General features: G+C 39.8%; 1 protein-coding gene across 2 annotated transcripts in view; it reads right to left on the bottom strand.

Moving 5' to 3' along the window:
- The window catches only part of ARHGEF6 (Rac/Cdc42 guanine nucleotide exchange factor 6), a 125,074-nt gene that overhangs the window by 85,462 nt on the left and 21,263 nt on the right, over nucleotides 1–18,349 (bottom strand). For both annotated transcript variants that reach the window (XM_008070211.2, XM_008070212.2), the window contains 3 exons: nucleotides 7,629–7,713; nucleotides 5,365–5,489; nucleotides 3,830–4,031 (listed from right to left, as the gene is read on the bottom strand). In XM_008070211.2, the coding sequence (XP_008068402.1) occupies nucleotides 3,830–4,031; nucleotides 5,365–5,489; nucleotides 7,629–7,713 (412 nt within the window). The remainder of the gene's footprint in view (nucleotides 1–3,829; nucleotides 4,032–5,364; nucleotides 5,490–7,628; nucleotides 7,714–18,349) is intronic.

The raw sequence follows: 18,349 nt of genomic DNA, 5'->3' as shown, positions 1-18,349 counted from the left end.
AGGAAGGAAGGAAGGAAGGAAGGAAGGAAGGAAGGAAGGAAGGAAGGAAATAAAAGAAAATAAGATAAATCAAACTTTGCTGGCTGGCTAGGTAGGCAACAATGCATGCCCATAAGGAGCTCACCATCAAGCTGGACCTTAGATTTGGAGCTATCCTCACTTCTTCCCTTATCCTCATAACTAATTATCAACAATTTCTTTTCTTCAACAAATTTTATGTCAACAGCTCTTGCGGCATCCACCCACTTTTCTCCCTTCCCATTATCACCAGAGTAGTTCACACCACTATCCAGATTGCCTAGACTTCAGCAGTAAGCCTCTACTAGTTTCCCCACATCCTTGTTAGTTGTCCACACCACTTCCCTGCAGTCCATCCCCCATACTACTTCTAGAAGGATCTTCCTAAACCACATTATCCCTTGATTAAAACTTGACATTGACACTCCTAATGTAGCTCCAGCTCAAGGTCTCAGGTGCCCAAGGTCTCTTTATACACCTGATTCTCAACCCAAATCACTCCACTACCCACTCTATGATTTTCTACTTCCATGCTTTAACTTACAAAATCCTCCAAACTTCTTCTACCAGTCAGAAGTTTCTTCCATCCTTCAAGACCCAATTCAGGTGTTTTTCCTCTCCTTAGGCTATTGTTAATCAAATTGTTGCTTCATTGCTCCAACAGCATCTTACTTAGTCCTTTGTGTTACTTACTCTGTTCTATCCTGTTACAGTCAGCTGTGTATAAACCTGTGTTGACCACTAGACTGTAAGGTCCTGGGGAACAGAGTTCATGAGATATTGATTGTTATAAATCCCCCGAGTGCCTACGAGGTATTCAACAAACAAGTTGAACAGAATTTAATTAACTACCTCACAATATTCATTCATTTCATATTTACTGAGCATAAACAAAACAGAAAAAAAATTCTGCCTTTGTAGTACTTATAGTTTAATGGTAAAACATAGACAATAATGAAATAAATAAATCAATATATAGTATGTTAGATGGAGAGAAATGATAAGCATTAAAATAAAGCAAGGAAGGGGAATAGAGGCAGTGGGAATAGGGTTCCATTTTCTTCTAGGTGACCAGAGGAGGCCCTTCTGTGAAGCAGACAAGTAAGCGGATCTGAAGGGGGTGAGTGAGCCAACCAGGCTGATAGCTGGAAAGAATGTTCCAGACAGAGGGACAGCAAGTGAGACAGTAGCTTATTTGGCATAGGCAACCAACAAGTCAGTGTGGCAGAAGTAGAATGAGTGAGGGGGAGAGAAGTCAGAGAGAAGGCCAGAGGGAAATCAGGAGGCCAAGTCCTAAAGAACCTTGTAGGCTATTGTGATGACCTTGGCCTTTACTCTTTTTGATATGGGGAACTATGATCCAAGTTTTATTTTGAAAGAATCATTCTGGCTACTAAGTTTAGATTAGATGATAGGAGTCACAAGGACAGGAGCAGAAATGCCAGTTAGGAAGTTACTGCAATAAGCTAAATGTGAGATGTTGTTCCATACAATGAGAGTTCCAGGCCTTCCCTGACTAGCAGGCATCAAGGTCCAGGCAACCCAGACCTATCCTTGACAGTTGGGTTAGACGCTTAGGGGTTCCCTAAGTGCTCAAATCAGATCTAGGGCTTGCCATATAAGTCCTAAACTGAGTCCTAAACCAAAGACAGTATAGAAGAAATTTAAAGGGAAGGACTCCAAGACCAGGACAAACAACCTGGGGCAGTCCATTAGGGAGTGGCCAGACTATGCTACAAGGCATCACAGGGAGGGACATTATAATAAGGGCTGTCAAAGTGAGGGTGTGCTTGAGATTTCCAGACAAGGCAGCAAGGGCTGTTTCTTTTAGTTTTGCAGACAGACACGGAATCAGGCATCAATATTAGAGTGAATCTGGAAAATCATTTAGGGATTTTGACATGGAATCAGGCATCAATGTTAGAGTGAATCTGAAAAACCATTTAGGAACTTTAACAACCAAATTATATCAATTGAAAGATGTAGCAAGAAGTAAAAAGCATCTGGGAAAATCATCAAAACAAAGGAAATTTCAGACAAGGCCTATTTAGATACTTCAAGGCTCCATAGAAAATTCTCAATTCCCAGTAAATAAAAATGTTAAGAAGTCTCCACATACATATATAATTATAAATCCATTAATATACACATTTCATTAAAGGAGATGCCACTTTGACCCCACACAGGACACAGAAATGTATGCAAACTAAATTTTATCTTAATTGCTTTAGGGAAAAGTTCCTAACAGTGGTTGTCTGGGGGGTTGTGAAGAGAAAAGGAACTTTTATTATCTACATTATACAATTGGCCCTTGAACAGCATGAATTTGAACTTAGAGGATGAAGATCTAATGATAATCCATGTCCACTTAATGAAGAGTGAATATATTATAATCTTTTTAATAGCATTTTCTTTCCTCTAGCTTACTTTATTAGAGAATACAGTATATAATACATACAACATAAAAATATGTGTTGATCAGCTGTTGATGGTATCAGTAAAACTTCCAGTCAATGCTGGGTGTGATGGCTCACGTCTGTAATCCCAATACTTTGGGAGGTCGAGGCAAGAGGATTGCCTGAGCCCAGGGGTTTGAGAGCAGCCTGGACAATATGGTGAGACCTCATGTCTACAATAAATAAATAAAAAAATTAGCCAGGCATGGTGGTACATATCTGTAGCTCCAGTAATTATACTTGGAAGGTTAAGGAGGAAGGATCACCTAAGCCCAGCAATTCAAAGTTGCAGCAGGCATGAGCATGCCACTGCATTTCAGCCTGGGTGACAGAGTGAGTCTCCAACTTAAAAAAAAAGACTCTGGTCAACAGTAGTTAAATTTTAAGGAGTCAAAAGTTATACATGGATTTCAAATGCCTGGGGGCTTGGTGCCCTTAATACCCCCATTCTCAAGGGTCAACTGTATATTTTTATAATGCTTTACTTTATTTACAATAAGCCTACAACTTAATTAATTAGCAGTATAAATTTTGAGGCATTAAAAATGCAATAAAGATACCCACAAAAAAATAATGTGCCAAGGGGCTAAACATTTAAAGGAGCCCTTTTGTAAATATTTTTGAAAAGTGAAAAGATGTAACGTGAATAACTGAACAGTGATTTATCTGTATTGTGACACGTTTTTATGTACAAGGTTTTGGGTTTTTTTGTCATATATAAGCAGGGTCTACCTTCTCAAATATAAAGGGGCAAGTAAGTTACCCACTTCCCTCTCCCCCCAAAAAATCTCTCAGCAAGCCTACTGAAGAGCAATTAAAGTCTGGATATTGCTATGAACAAAGGTTAGCAGTTAAGGGCACTCTTGTTCAGAATCAAAGCAGCCAGACAGCTTCCTGCAACCCTACGATTATTTTCTCTCAAACACATCACTGAGGCATTTAGTCTTAGGTCTACTTAAAGGGCTTAGGGCTAACTAAAAAAAATGAAGTTAGCACATGGCCTCTCTTATTATTGTATTCTGCCATGGTGAGTCTCAGAGTAGCAGGAAGAACTATGTACTATATTACATGGGCTAGAATTAGTAGACATAAAGAGATATAGTTAAGGTGGAACAGTTGTCAGAGCTTTGAATTCCTTTGCTTTTTTAGTTTTCTGCTGCCTTGATGCAATCTAAATACAACTTTGTTTCAAAATATCTAGTCACAGATTTTTTCCAGCTCTGTTCTAATCTTATTTTTGGCATACACATACAAGTATAAACAGTTTCGGTTAACCAATTAAAACTACAAGATTTTCAGTAAGAATACTAAGTATAAGAGTCACATTCAAAAAGGCTTTCAAAAACTTCACTTACCACTGGATTTAATTTCTCGGACATAATTACTAGGGAACCAGCCTGTTCTCCCATTTAATGTGCCTTCCCACCAGCCTCCTTCTTCAACTCGAGTGACGTAAATGATGTCCCCTTTACAGACTGACAGTTCATCCTCATTAGTCTGCTTAAAGTTGAATCTTGCTTTTACTATCAACTGGTGACTTCCATTTTCTGTCATCTCCTAGAAAAACAAAAGCCATGCCAGACTGAGCGCTCATCTAAGTGAGGCTGGGGTAGAAATGATATGGATTTAGGCAAGTAAAGTGGGGTAACCAAGGATTAAACCCTAAGTCTATCTAAGCCTTGAGTTTTTAACTTAGTAGTCCATGAGTGGGCAACAGGGAGATTAATAAATCCCTCAAAATTGCACGCAAACTTTTACTTTTGTGAGAATGTCTATTTTGGAGGAGGTCATAGCTTTCACTTTTCTCCCCCGCTACCAATTTTCTAAAGATGCCTATTTGAGCCAGGTAACAAAGTAGAGTGATAAACTATTTCACCCTGCCTCTACATAACAGGCAAACATAGTCCACATAATTATATGATACACATAATCATAAGATGTACCAACCCACTCTCATAACATCTGCCTATTAAGAATATCCTTATCTGGCTAAGACTTATTCATATGCAAAGATCAAATACACCATAGTTAGCTAAATCAGAAGTTGTTAACCTATCATATATGATTGGGCTTTCTGAGGGACACAAACTCCTTTGGGAATCTGATAAACACAAAAGGTATTTACCCAAATGAGTTTATACACATGGGCTTCTGTAAACAATTTGAGAGAGCTGTAGTGCTTATCAGCCTCTCAAAGGGATCTGTGATCTCAAAAACGTTAAGAACCATTCATTTAAGTGCTTTGGAAGTAATAAGTCATGATGGCTTTACTGCAAGTGGGTGGCTTTTGATGAATATAAAAGTTTCACTCAAAGAGTAGAAGATGAGGTGTTTCCTCTCAAATAAAAGTTCTCAATAAGAACAAATGCAAAGACAACTGGGAGATCCCAATATAGAAATTAATCATAGGCTGATATTCTAAATCAGGTCTTGCTCAATAGAAATGCGAAGAGAAAAATAAAGATGACAATAATTATGAGGGTAGTGATGGATATTGATTGCCTACCCTGTGCCAGGAGCTATTTAGTTCTCCTAATAAAGACAAGGAGTAGAGAAAATAACAGCAAACTGCCATCAGGAAGTAGACTTAACGACTTACATTTGCATGGCATTCTTAGTTAAGTGACTTGACCAATTCTAGCAAGGAGACAGAACTCTGGGGTTTCAACCCTGATTTCCTGACACAACCCTGATTTCCTGACACAACCCCACATGCCTTTGATTTGCTCCATCGGGCCATCCTAAAGTGGTGCTCAGTTTATAATTAGTTTTTACGGTGATGCCCAAAACAAATAGGATGGCTGTCTCACCACATATGGAGATGCAAGTAGGCTATCGATCTAATTTTATTAATTTTAAAACAGACAAAGGGAATTGGGACTATACTTACCACTGCCTTTGACTGCCTTTGCAGCCCTGGAGCTGTGCTAGAAACGGCTCCCTGTGGGTTTGTCTGAGAACTATTAGCAGCACTAAGAGAAGAGGAGCGTCCACATGGTCTTTCTGATAGCTGATCTGTGAAAAGAGGAAAAGGATGATAAAGGAACCACTCAGGTCAGAACAACATCTACAACATGACATTATCTTTCTTGGGACATTATCAAAGGCATCCTGGCCATAATTCTAGCAGTTATCATTATGAACATGCCAAGTGTATTTCACCTCCCCCCCTTTTTGGTGACCAACTCCTGTTCTTAACCTTACTGGCCATTGCTCTCCAGTAGAATGAAAAACAGCGACAGAACCACATTTTCTCTTAACCCTACAACTCTTCCCTCCTGAACCAGTTGCAACAGTATGTCCTGTTATCCAAGGCAGAACTATATTGGGTACCAAACAGCTGTTTGTGTCTCTTATTACTTTGAAATATTTCAAATTTCTCTCTTTGTTTTTTGGCCCATAACTCAGCGGCTCTTTCCCTACTCACATGTAACAGTACGTGTGGCATATATAATGTAAAATCCCCCTGATGTGTGTGTGTGGGGGGGAATAATATGAGAGAGAACATGTGTCTGGGAAAGAGGCAATCTTGATACTAGAAGATATTTTTCTAAGTCAAACTCAGGAGTCTTCTCTTGAAACCTAGTGAAATTCGACCAGGCCAGAGCTGAATTGGATGTTTTCAGTATGCTGAGAGTGTACAAAAGAGAGGAGCTGGCTTCTTGACAAATTCAAATAAGGGTTCTTTGCCTCTCCATTTATTTTTAAAAGATATAAACTGCAAAAGTCTAAAGCCCAAACATTCCTAGGCGACATGCTCAGTATCCAAGTAATTTCCTTGATGCTGTGGGTTTTAACTTTCACCTCCTTGTATTTTTATAAATATCTGTGGCAAGGGAAGAGACTGTAAAACTTGCTAGAAGGGTTTGGCAAAGGAACGTATAATTTGTGTGGCATAATGTTAGAATTACACGCTCCTCCCTGCCTAGAACTGGATAGTTGTCATGTGTGTTAAATATAGTTACTTGAATTAGCTGTACTTTCTGCTATATGCCTTGCAATAGCTCAAAAGCATTTTTTTCCAAATAGCAAATGAACAACTTTAGAGAAGTATTTTTACATGTATTGCTATTATATACAACTCTTTTGACTAAAACTATAATTACTTGCTAGCTTCCTAGATGCTCCATCCTATTTGGCACTTGATTATATTGTCTGTTCTTATTCTCTAATTGTTTCACGTGGGTAAGTTGAGTCTCCCTAAATAGACAGTAATTGTTTCAAGGGCGGAGACCATTGCTTCCACTTCCTTTGTAGCACCTGGCAGTACTGGGCACACAGCCTGTTAACTCTCCAACAGTTGGAGCAGTAAGACCAATGTTTGGGCACAAGGGCTCTGGAGTCAGTCAAATGTGGGTTTGAAGCTCAGCTCAGCCACTTCCCTTCTAGTTGGGCAACTGTGGGCTGACTTTCCTTATGTGTAATATGGACTTCATAATAACAAATACCTATTCCCCAGGGTTGTTTCAAAGATTGAATGAGATCACTTAGAGCTCTTAGGACAACCTAGACCCAGGATAAGAGTGCGAAGCATTTTAATTATGATTACTGTCCAGCTGGAGGTAAAATACTATATCACAGAAGGAGTTAATTTACACTCTAAGTTTATCATCATTTTCTTCACATTTACTAGGATTTATATTTACTGCTGCGAGTGTGATGGGTATTAAACATTTAGGTAAAAGATATTATTTTTGCTCTCTATGAACCTGAGGTTTCATTTCTGGTGCAAAGTTACTGAGAGGTTTCTTTACATGGACAAAGACATACAAAAAGCAATGAGAAAAATATGTCTCTAGTGGGGAAAGGGAAGTGATGGCTGTATTTTGTAAACTTGATGAAAAAAAGGAACTAGTCTTTCCCTTTTTATTTTCTGTCTTGTTATGCTCAGTCGGCTATTCGAGAGCATTGAATGAAATAGTTTCTTCATTTTTTATCATTATACTAGGGGCATTAGAATAACATTCATAATAGGCATTTTAGATCTTAAGCTATAAAAAAATTAAAGCATTTGACACTCGGAGTTTATTTGGGGAATATGAAGAAAATCTGTGCCAGTCGAACAATTCTGACCATAGTTGGCTTCCAGTGTAATCAGAAACACATGGATCCAAAAATGTCACCCAGAACTCATAAATCACAAGCCCTGCTTACCTTCTGTTGCTTTGTTGACAGCTAAAAGAGTACTCAAAACCTTGGAGAAATTGACCCCTGAATAAAGGTCATCAGGATCGAATATCTACAAGTAAAGAAAAGTGAAACTATAAGACACTCTAAGTATCCAACTCAACAAACAAAACTATCCAAAGGCCACTTCCTCCAGCCCTCAGGAGAAAAATGTAAAAGGCAAGACACAACCCTCTGTATGTATACCTTTGGGAGAAATGAGAGAGGCAGCTGAGCCGCCTAATGACATGTGGCAGGCCAGCAGTGAGTCAGAGTGAAGCAATAATGGGAAATGAGAGCCAAGCTGGGAGGGCAGCGCCCAGCAGGAAATGCACAGTGCATACTCAGACCCACTCTTCTGAACTGAACATATCAATATTTTCAGTCCAGTTACGGAAAGCATAATGTGCATAAGTTACAGTTAATGCCCGTCACCTACAGAATGTCCTCAACAGTGCGCAAATAAAGAGGTGGAGACTTTATAACACACTTTCATCTTTATAGTTTATTAGCTGTACTCAATTGGGGCACTGTCAGAAGTGCCTTTCTCTCTGCTTTCCTTCCTCCCCTCTGCTGTCCGTTGGATCCCAACTGCCGGGGATCCCAACTTCATGTTACCCAAACTTTCTGTCCAGGTCTGCCTTTTGCTCCCAGTCTCAGTTCCTGGTTTCTGCCGCTTGACCTTGCCCTTCTCAGATAATCATGGATTTGAACCTTTACCTGCTTGAGACTATAGGTTTTTATTGACCTTAGGTGACTTTTCCAGATGTGACCTCTGGCCTTGCTGATACTACTCAACTCTGAGCAAAGAACGTTAAGTAAATACAACATTCCATTTTGTAAATCTCAACCATCATTCTGATAAGCTACTATCCCTAGTGAAGATACCAATCAGTTGTTGTTTTAACTGTTTGCTTGTTTGTTTGTTTGTTTGTTTGTTTAGAGACAAGGCCTTACTCTGTTACCCAGGCTGAAGTACAATGGCATAATCATAGCTCACTGCAGCTTTGAACTCTTGGGCTCAAGTCATCCTCCTGTCTCCACCTCTCAAGTACCTGGGATTCCAGGTGCACACCACCATATCCAACTAATTTTTTTTTTTTTTGTAAAGAGGAGGTCTTATGCCAAGTGTCATGGCTCACACCTGCAATCCTAGCACTTTGGGAGGCCGAGGTGAAAGGACTGCCAGCCAGAGCCCAGGGGTTTGAGACCAGCCTAAGCAACTTGGTAAGATCTCATCTCTACAAAAATTTAAAAAGTTAGCAGGGTGTAGTGGCACATGCCTGTAGTTCCAGCTACTTAGAAGGCTGAGGCAGAAGGATAACCTGAGCCGAGCAGGTCGAGGCTGCGGTGGCCGTGAGTATACCACTGCACTCCAGTCTGAGCAACAGAGTGAGACTCCAACTCAAAAAAAAAAAAAAAAATGTGTTGAGCCTAGAATTATTCTCAAGCACAGGCACAATCTATTAACTTGCCAGCCAACAATGTAGGTAACTAGATGTTCACCTTAGGAATGGAAATGCCCCTTCTAAAAAATATTTTGTTCCAGGATATCGAGAAGTCTCTTGAAGAGAACAGATTATATCATTTTTCCCAAAATGTGGCAATGAGACTAAAATATACCATTTCATATGGGACGTGATTGGTAATGGGCCTAGGATTTTTAAGGGTCTGCCTTCCCAATAGGTAGAGACATTTGTTTCACTTTTAATCTGCATATTTTCTGGGAGCCACATCAAGATAAATTTTCTTTTTTTTTTGTTGTTTTTGTAAATATTCTTGAAGACCTAAAAGTCTGTGTCTAGAATTAAAATATATAACATCAATTTTTTTTTCAAGTTTGAAGGGTCAAAACCTACACAAGTCTGCTTATTCTGGGATTGACAACTCTACTGTTCATTTAATCTATAAATGTTTTGCATTCAGAGTTAAAATGATTGAAGAACCCAATTACATCTAAAAATGAGATATTGATAAACTTTTAGTAAAAGAGTAATGCTAATATTACTAAAGAGTTAAGTGACATTATGATCCAAATATATTTCTGAATGCTACAATATCAAATTCAAAGTTTGCCAGGAATACATTGACAGTAGTTCTGTTTTTATTTGTCAAAGCCTGGGTGAACAAGATGCAACAGACTCTAGAGATAAAGTGTCTGGTATTTTGCAGGATTTCAGACTTAATGAGTCCCCCTTAGAACTGATCAAATGGGATAATGACAACTATATCTTTGCCAAGATGGTAGCAAAGCATTTTTTTAGCCCCTAACTCCTAATGGGAGTGTGCATACATGTGTGTTTGTGGATATGTGTTTCGGATAGATGTGGCAGAGATGGATAGAGCCTTAAAAAATCAGCAGAAGTTAAATATTAACAGAATAAAGCATGAGAGCAAAAGTTGTGATAAAAATCTCCCCTTTGTTTTAGTTGTTCCTTATTCAAGGTTATTGACAGCTTATACATGGCAACACTGGTATTATTTGCTTATACTGGTACTTGACTGAATTTGAAAATAAACAAACTGATCAGAAAATGAAATTCACATGACAAGAGTCATTGCATCTGCTTGAGGGAAGTTTCCTGGACTGTACACATTTGCCTTTTGAGAAAACCCTGATACACTCAAGTTTATCCATGAACACTGTTTTCACTGTAAGTCTATTTTGTAGCACTAGGAACTACACAGGAAGGAGTTGGAAGAGGCCTCTGAGAAGACAGAGTAGAGAAAGCATTATTATTTCAGATTATTATCATTATTATTAAAGATTTTTGTTTCAGAGCAGTTAGAAGATCAAATATAACCATGAACACCCTCCACCACATTCCACCCTCCTAAGCACCAAATTGAATGATATTGAAAATTCCAACCCAGATCTTTCTTCTAAGCGCTTGAGATAGATCCCCCATGAAACTGGAAACATTATTTGGAGACAGCATATATATTCAGCCATTATCATCCACTTACACCTTAGTGGAAATCAGAAGTATGAAATCAAGTTTAGAGATGAAAATGTAAAAAAAGACTAAGGGCCCTGGTGCCCAACTAGGAGAAAGCAAGGAAGATTCCCCCAATATGGAGAGGGTGTGAAAAGAATAAGAAAAAGTAGATTACAATACAGGCCACTTGCCTAGGACTGGTCTCACTCATTTATACATATAAAATAGAAAACCAATTCCCCTTTCTTGTCTGCAAAGCACTGGAACCTGTTAGAAGGTAATGTAAATTTGCACATTTATGCTGTAAATAATTTTCCAAAGTCATTTTCAGTGAATTTTTTCAAAGTCAAATCATGATGAAGTCATAATGGCACGCATCTTCTAATATACTGTGCAAGATTCACTAGCCTATTTAGTTTCTTCAGTATGTGACTGAGTCCCAGATTAGCTGAACTTTATTTATACCTATTTTTGTCCAGAAATAAGCCAGTTAGTTCCAGTTGGATCTGTGAAGTTCAGCTGAACAGCAGGATTCCCTTTTTCCATTCATCTCCTTACTACTGTGACTCAGACAAGAAAAAAAGTACTACGTCTTAGAGTACTGCTAGATGGTCTCAAGGTATCACTGCTGCAATTAGATGGGGCAAGGTTCAAGTTTAACAATAGCAACAAAAACATTGACTCTGGATAAGCAATAGGAGAGATGGGAATTGAACTTCATTAAAGACTTTTTTAGAAGTATTTACATATAGCCAACCTAAGGTCTAGTGGGATCAGTGCCCTTATAAAGGAAGCTCCAGAGAGCAGCCTTGCCTCGTTTGTCATGTGAGGACACTGCAAGCAGACACTGAATCAACTGGCACCTTGATCTTGGAATTCCCAACTTCCAGAACCATGAGAAAGGCATTTCTGTTGTTTATAAGCAACATCAGTAGATGAAATAAGACAAGGCATTTAATTTTTAGAATTTATATATATATATATATATTTTTTTTAATAGAGACAGAATTTCACTATGTTGCTCAGGCTGGTCTTGAACTCCTAGACTCAAGCAATCCACCTCAGCTTCCCAAAGTGCTGGAATTACAGGCATGAGCCACCGGATCCAGCCAAGACATTTAATTTTTAAATGTTTCCCCCTTTTTTTTCATTCTGGATATCTACAATGACAGCAAAACCTATTTTCAATCCACTAAATACCAGGTGTTAATTCTGAACTAGTGGAGATCTGCCAATATAAACTGTACAGACGTTAATACTTGTATAACTTTACAAATAGAACCTTTCGGAGTAGTTCTCAGTTTCAACATGTATGCTATTTTATAACACTTTCCCTAAACTGACAAAAGCAAGGAAGCACACGAGATGAAAATCTCCCAATCTCTTGTTTCATTCCCTCACTAATCTTACAGCTACTCTTTACTGATTTACTGAGCTCCTGCTACATGCCTGGCACCATGCTTACAGTTTATATATTGCTATGGTCTGATGCCTGTGTCCTTCCAAATTCCTATGTTGAAACCTGATCACCAACATGTTAGAAGGTAGGGCTGCTTAGAGGTGATTAGGTCATGAGGGCAAAGCTCTCACGAATGGGATTGGTGCCCTTATAAAGAAAGCTCCAGAAAGCAGCTTTGCCTCTTCTGCCATGTAGGACACTGTAAGCATGTCCTCACAGACACTGAATCAACTGGCACCTTGATTTTGGAGTTCCCAACTTCCAGAACCATGAGAAGCATTTCCGTTGTTTCTGAGCTACCTAGTTTATGGTATTGGTATTTTATAATAGCAGCCCAAACAGAGTAGACTAAAATATATATATATATATATTTTTTTCTTTACATTTGATTTTCTTAGCAAGTCTGTTAATGCTAATACAATTCTTTTCCCCATTTCACAGATGAGTAAACTAAGACCCTGAATAGTTAAGTCACAGAGCAGGAAAGTGATGGAACCAATAAAAATATAGAAGAGAGTGTTCTGAGGGGTGCTGTAGCCTTGCATGCACATTTTATGTTTCCATGAGACATAGACAAAAAATGAAAAAAGCAATCGCGAGTTTATGTACAGAAAGAAATCCCTTGGTGCTGTACAAGTGGCATCTGTACCATCTGCATCGAATTTGTTACAACCTCTAAAATGACTAATTCAACTAATTGCAGCAAAGAGAAAATCTCCCATATGACAAGATCATCTTCTCAGGCTTTCCCTAATGCCTGTACTATCCTTTCCATTTCAAGGGCAGCACTGATCCAGCAGATACTTGGCCACATTTGCCAGTAGAGAAGGGCTGCAGTAAGCTCCTCCTATTTGTGGAACCAGTTCTATCTTGTGAGCCACGGTCCACATTTGTACGGGGTTGGACTATGGGGTACACCCGTGGTTACAGAACCAACTTAAACCAACTAGACTATATGCAATGACATTCAGCCTCCTGATTTCCTTGGCATCATGCTCTAACCACCTGAGTTAACTGGTCACAGTGGCCCAGCCACATTCTGGTTAAGGAAAGAAGTCCTAGCCAATTCTGGTTCAGAACTGGTAGTCTTTAATGTTACGTGGCCGCCGTAACACCCAATCAGCTTCTATTTAAAGTTAATTTGGGTTGGAGGTGATCACAATAGATTCCATCACTCAAGAGTTAAAAATCTCAACTGAAAAGCAAGTGATTCAGTGGGACTGGAAGGACACACAGCTTATGCTTTAAGCTTATTTTTTAAAATTCCAAATATTTAAAAAACCTTCCAGCTCTTCATTGCTCTTACTGGACAAAATTTTAAACAAACTTAGCTCATCTTGAATCATATTCTCTAATCCTCACAGCTGAGCACACTGCCTCTGTTAACCCCTGAACTTTGGAGGAAATGTCATTACATAGTGCAACAGAGCAAGTAAATCTGAGCTGCTTAGTCATATTTCACTGGGTGGCACTGCTCCTGGCTCTGTGAACGTGATCTGAGATGCTTGCACACAGCTCCTACTAAAAGCAGTCACAAAGTCAGCAACAAATAATGCTGTTAGCTCAGAAATTGGACTCATGTACCCACTGGTATTCCACTTACTAGAGTATAGTGGGTGGCATTTGTACCTTTCCTGGTTTTAAATAATAACTGCTCCTATCTGATACAGAGCAAACTTGAGAGAGCAAACCCCGATTTTACTTCACCCTTATTTCCTCCCTTTCTCTCCATTTAAGCAATTTAGGGAACAAGATCTAATGTGTGCCTTTAGCTGTAACAACATACCAATGTATTGAAAAGAGCCTTGGTGTGGGGGTCAGAAGACCTCAACTGCAATCCCAGCTTTGTCACTGCTGAGCAGTTGTGAGAACCTTAGGAAAGCAACACCACTTTTCTGAAGTTTCGTTTTCCATCTGAAAAGTGAGAGGTGTCTTTGACCAAAGGAGCTCAGCAAGAGGCCAGTTGGTCTGCCATCAGAGTAGGGGCTTTCAAAGGCAGTATCTTGGCTGGGTCTCCAAGGTCCAGAATCTGGTCTTCAATTCTCAAGGTCTCTTGAGAATGGACTCACACTAGCCAAGCTCACAAAAGACCAATGCATAAACTAAAATGTCCATTTCTTGATTTTTACTAAAAAGAAAAGAAAAGAACCGGTAAGAAGACTCCCATTTTTATGGCCAGAGCACTCTTTCCAAATAGAGAAATTACCATGGTAAGCCAAATGATAGTTAGAAATGTATCAAGTAGTGATACATCAAGAGAATCAGAGCAAAGGGAGTCTAGGGTAGTGCAGTCTAACATAATTGTTATCTACTTACATGCTGATTTTTCAGAATGTTATTTAAAATGACCTATATATAAAAGTTGACTGTATCTTGCTGCCACTGCTTAGTGGTATTTGGATTATGATCATGGAAAGCTTTAACGATCTATGTTTTTGGTCTCTGCTAATTGTTTTTTTTTTTGAATTGGAGTCTCCCTCCATCGCCCAGGCTGGAGTGCAGTGGCATGCCCATGGCCACCCCAGCGTCGACCTGCTGGGTTTGGGCGATCCTTCCGCCTCAGCCTTCCAAATAGCCGGAAATACAGGCACGCACTACCACACCCAGATATTTTTTTATTTATTGTAGAGACAAGGTCTCGCCAAGTTGCCTGGGCTGGTCTTAAACCCATGGGCTCAGGCAATCTACTCGCCTTGGCCTCCCAAAGTGCTGGGATTACAGTCTGAGCCACCAAGTCCGGCCTCTGCTGATTTCTATAGAGTCACTTTGAATAACTATTTCAGGTTTCTAGGTTATTTGAGCCTAACAGAATCCAGAGCCAGGAAGTTCAGCTCCATAGAGCACCTATGACAGGAACCAAGATCTGAGCTTAATGCCTCTTTGCTTGGCACTCATTTCAAAGTTACCAAGTCTACTTCCTGATGGCCACCTCAACATCATCCTTCCTTGTTAGCACTCCTTTAGGGGAAAACTTCCTCTGCCACAATGGCCACAACAGAGATTTGTCTTTACTTGACTACTAAGTGTTCAGGAAAGAGGGAAATGAATGAGGAGGGATACAGGCATCTTGGTGGGGCCAGTCTCGGGATTAAAAAGAGAGAGAGCAAAAGAGAACAACTGGTTTTGAATAATGTCGCCAAAAAGAGAGTAGGCATGAAGGAAAGGGAAATATGAAATGTTTCATCAATAGCCCCTGCCAAGCCAAGGACAGGAAGCAAGAGGTCTAGACCCAGCTGCCTCATAGCCAGCCAGTCAACCATTGTGGCTTGTACCTCACCCTTACTCCTGTGCCCTTGTCACCAAAGCCTTTGCAAGAGTCACACTGGCTGCCCATTTTGAGGGGTGGGGTAGATGGGTAATGCCTCAGCTGCTGGAGCATCTGTGTCAGACCTCGGGGATCTCCTCCCCAATGCCCCCACTCCCACCCCTTCAGAGAGGAAGACTGACTTCCTAGTGTTCCAAACTGGAATGCAGAACATTTTCCTGGCGACATGGCATCACACCTGCTATTTAGTCTTTGTGAGTTCTATAGTTCAGCCACATTAAGTATTAAACAGACTATTGTGGGCCAGCCAGAAAACATAATCCCCCTGTATAATTTTGTCTATGGAAAATGTTTTCTATGTTCCTAACAATAACTTACTACTGAACTTTTTGAAAATAATCCTTTTTATATTGAAGAGTACCCAGACATGTGTTCCCAAATCAACATCCAACATCCTTCATGTTTTCTCCTTGTCCCTTCATATAAAGGATAAACAAATGCCCTAGATACCTGGAACACTATATTTTAGAAGTTCCCATGATGAACCAAGGCAAACATATGAAAACTATGAGAATAGCCTCAGAAATTTCAGAAGTCGACAGCTTCTCCCTGCCTATTTAACAGTCCACACAGGGAGGAGACTTACCTATGAAGAGAGGGCTGTCATAGTCCCTGTTTTTTCCTAGGAGCCTAATTACAATTTGAAGTTGAAGCTCTAAAGCCTACAGAACATATAGAAAAGATTGGTGGTAAATGAGCCCCACACAAAGACAAGGGCTATGGAAAAAAGAATCGCTGCAGGTCACTTTCAGCAACAGCTCCCCTGGCAGTTTGACCTGTTACCTTCCACAAAGTCCTCCACTGCCCTGCCTTCACGTTTTTTCTTACAGTTACAGCGTTACAATTTGTAGAGATGCTGCACACTTAAGCTCTCAGTGGTCTATCAGCACAATATTCTTTATTCATTCTGTGGTTGAGATTACTCCTGGATATCCAATTAGAAGGTAGGTTCTTTGAAGTTCAAATGCCCCCACAGCCCTGATCCCAATATTCAACATATACGAGACTTTGATAAATAACTATTCATTGGTTGATTGACAGGATGCTGTCAGAGACTTAAATGTAAACTATTCCTAGAATGTAAGCCCCATGATACCAGTTCACTTTTTTTTTCAATTCTGTATTCTCAGTGTCTAGAAGAATGCTTGTCATATAGTAGGCACTCTGTAGATATTTGATTAATTAATGAAAGTTTAGATGCTCTTGCCAATAGATGATCAATCATAATGAGAAAAACATTGCGGAAAGGATAATAAACTCAGAAAGGAATATCACTTAGGAAAGAAAAAAACAACAACAACAATCTCCATGCAACTTTCCAGAAATTTCTATCATCTAAAATGAGATGCACCTGTACTCATTTGCAGACTTAAGCCCTGTAACCATGAGGTGACCAAAGTTGCTTTAAATTCCATGGTTGTGAATGTTTTGAGTTATGTGCCAAGTATGCACAGCAGCCACAATTGCTGGGCTGTCCCAAGTAATAGAAGTTCCTTGAAATAAATCATTATAGAAAAGGGAAACTGGAAATAACTGTGGAATCTTACTGCTTTGCTGGAATTGGCTATATTTTAACTGTTTTTTTTTTACTATAAAATAGCATAAATGATAAACACTCACCTGTTCATACCCATGCTCTAAAATCAGCTCCAATTCATAGCCAAAGCACTGCAGGACATGGCAAAGAGACTCTCCAGCAGCAAGAAGGGGTAACATGCAATTGGAAAGACTATAAATCACATGCCCAGAGTCCTTCTAACATTAGCTAATCTGGGAGGAAAGGATGTTGTGCCAAAGTTCTTATCATTTTCTTTCTTTACTTAGACATCACCTTCAGTCATTCATTTAGTCTTGCTTATATGTCTATGTGAGTCACATTTTCAAAAGTTTGTCATTTTTAGAGACACACATCAATGCCTACAGACATCAATTAATTAATGAATCAGTTAATTAATTAATTCTTTTTGATCCATCTTATTTCAAATAGGATTTGCACCTAGAAAATAATCCAAGCACTGTGAAGGGAGCATTCAGGAACTCAGATGTCAGAGCCCTCAGAAATGGTGCTTCTGCTTAACATCCATGTCTCTCAAATCACAGCAATGCCATCCAACAAAAGTTTAATAGAACCCAAGATCAAGTCTGTCCTCCTCAGGCTAGCATTCATATTTCTTCTCAAGCTGGCCCCAACCTGGCAGGCCTTTCATTTCTCACCAGTCTCTCCTTGCATTCCCCAGAACCCTCTTTCTTCACTGTGCCGCTCTCTGATATTTATACTTCTTCTTCAGAAAGTTCCCTCAACTTAGCCAGGCGCAGTGGCTCATGCCTGTAATCCCAGCACTTTGGGAGGCTGAGGCAGGAGAATCACTTGAGCCCTGGAGTTCAAAACCAGCTTGGGCAACATACTGAGACCTTGTCTCAAAAAAACGAAAACATAAAAACTAGCCAGGCATGATGATGTGCACCTGTAGTCTCAGCTACTCAGGAGGCTGAGATAGAAGGATTGCCTGAGCTCAAGAGGTCGAGGCTGTGGTGAGCTGTGATCACGCCACCACACTCCAGTCTAGGTGACAGAGTGAGACTCTGACTCAGAGAGAGAGAGAGAGAGAGAGAGAGAGAGAGAGAGAGAGAAAAGGGGGCTATCTATAGAGCAAGTCTTATGACCTACAGCAATACAAGAAGGAAGGAAAGTCCTTCAACCATCTGAATGCTAGCTATCCTTCAGGGCCCATCCCAAAGCACTCTCCCCCCTGGGGTTTTACCCAAACACTATATCTCAATACACAACAGGCTTCCCTGTTCCTGAGCTCCTTTCGCTTTTAGGGTCTAGACTCAAAAACCACTAGCTTAGACGCATAGCCATATATTGCCACACGCTGTTGAATTCCACTCTTTCACATATGCATGCTCACTGTGTAGACAGTGATCAAGTACTTGCTGAATGCCAATCTTTCCTCTCGATCTAAAATTTTAAAAAATGTTTCTT

Source organism: Carlito syrichta, unplaced genomic scaffold (assembly GCF_000164805.1).
Source record: "Carlito syrichta isolate Samal-C Ts95f unplaced genomic scaffold, Tarsius_syrichta-2.0.1 Scaffold313184, whole genome shotgun sequence".
NCBI classification, from domain to species: Eukaryota; Metazoa; Chordata; class Mammalia; order Primates; family Tarsiidae; genus Carlito; species Carlito syrichta.
This window is presented reverse-complemented; position numbering and strand designations above follow the sequence as displayed.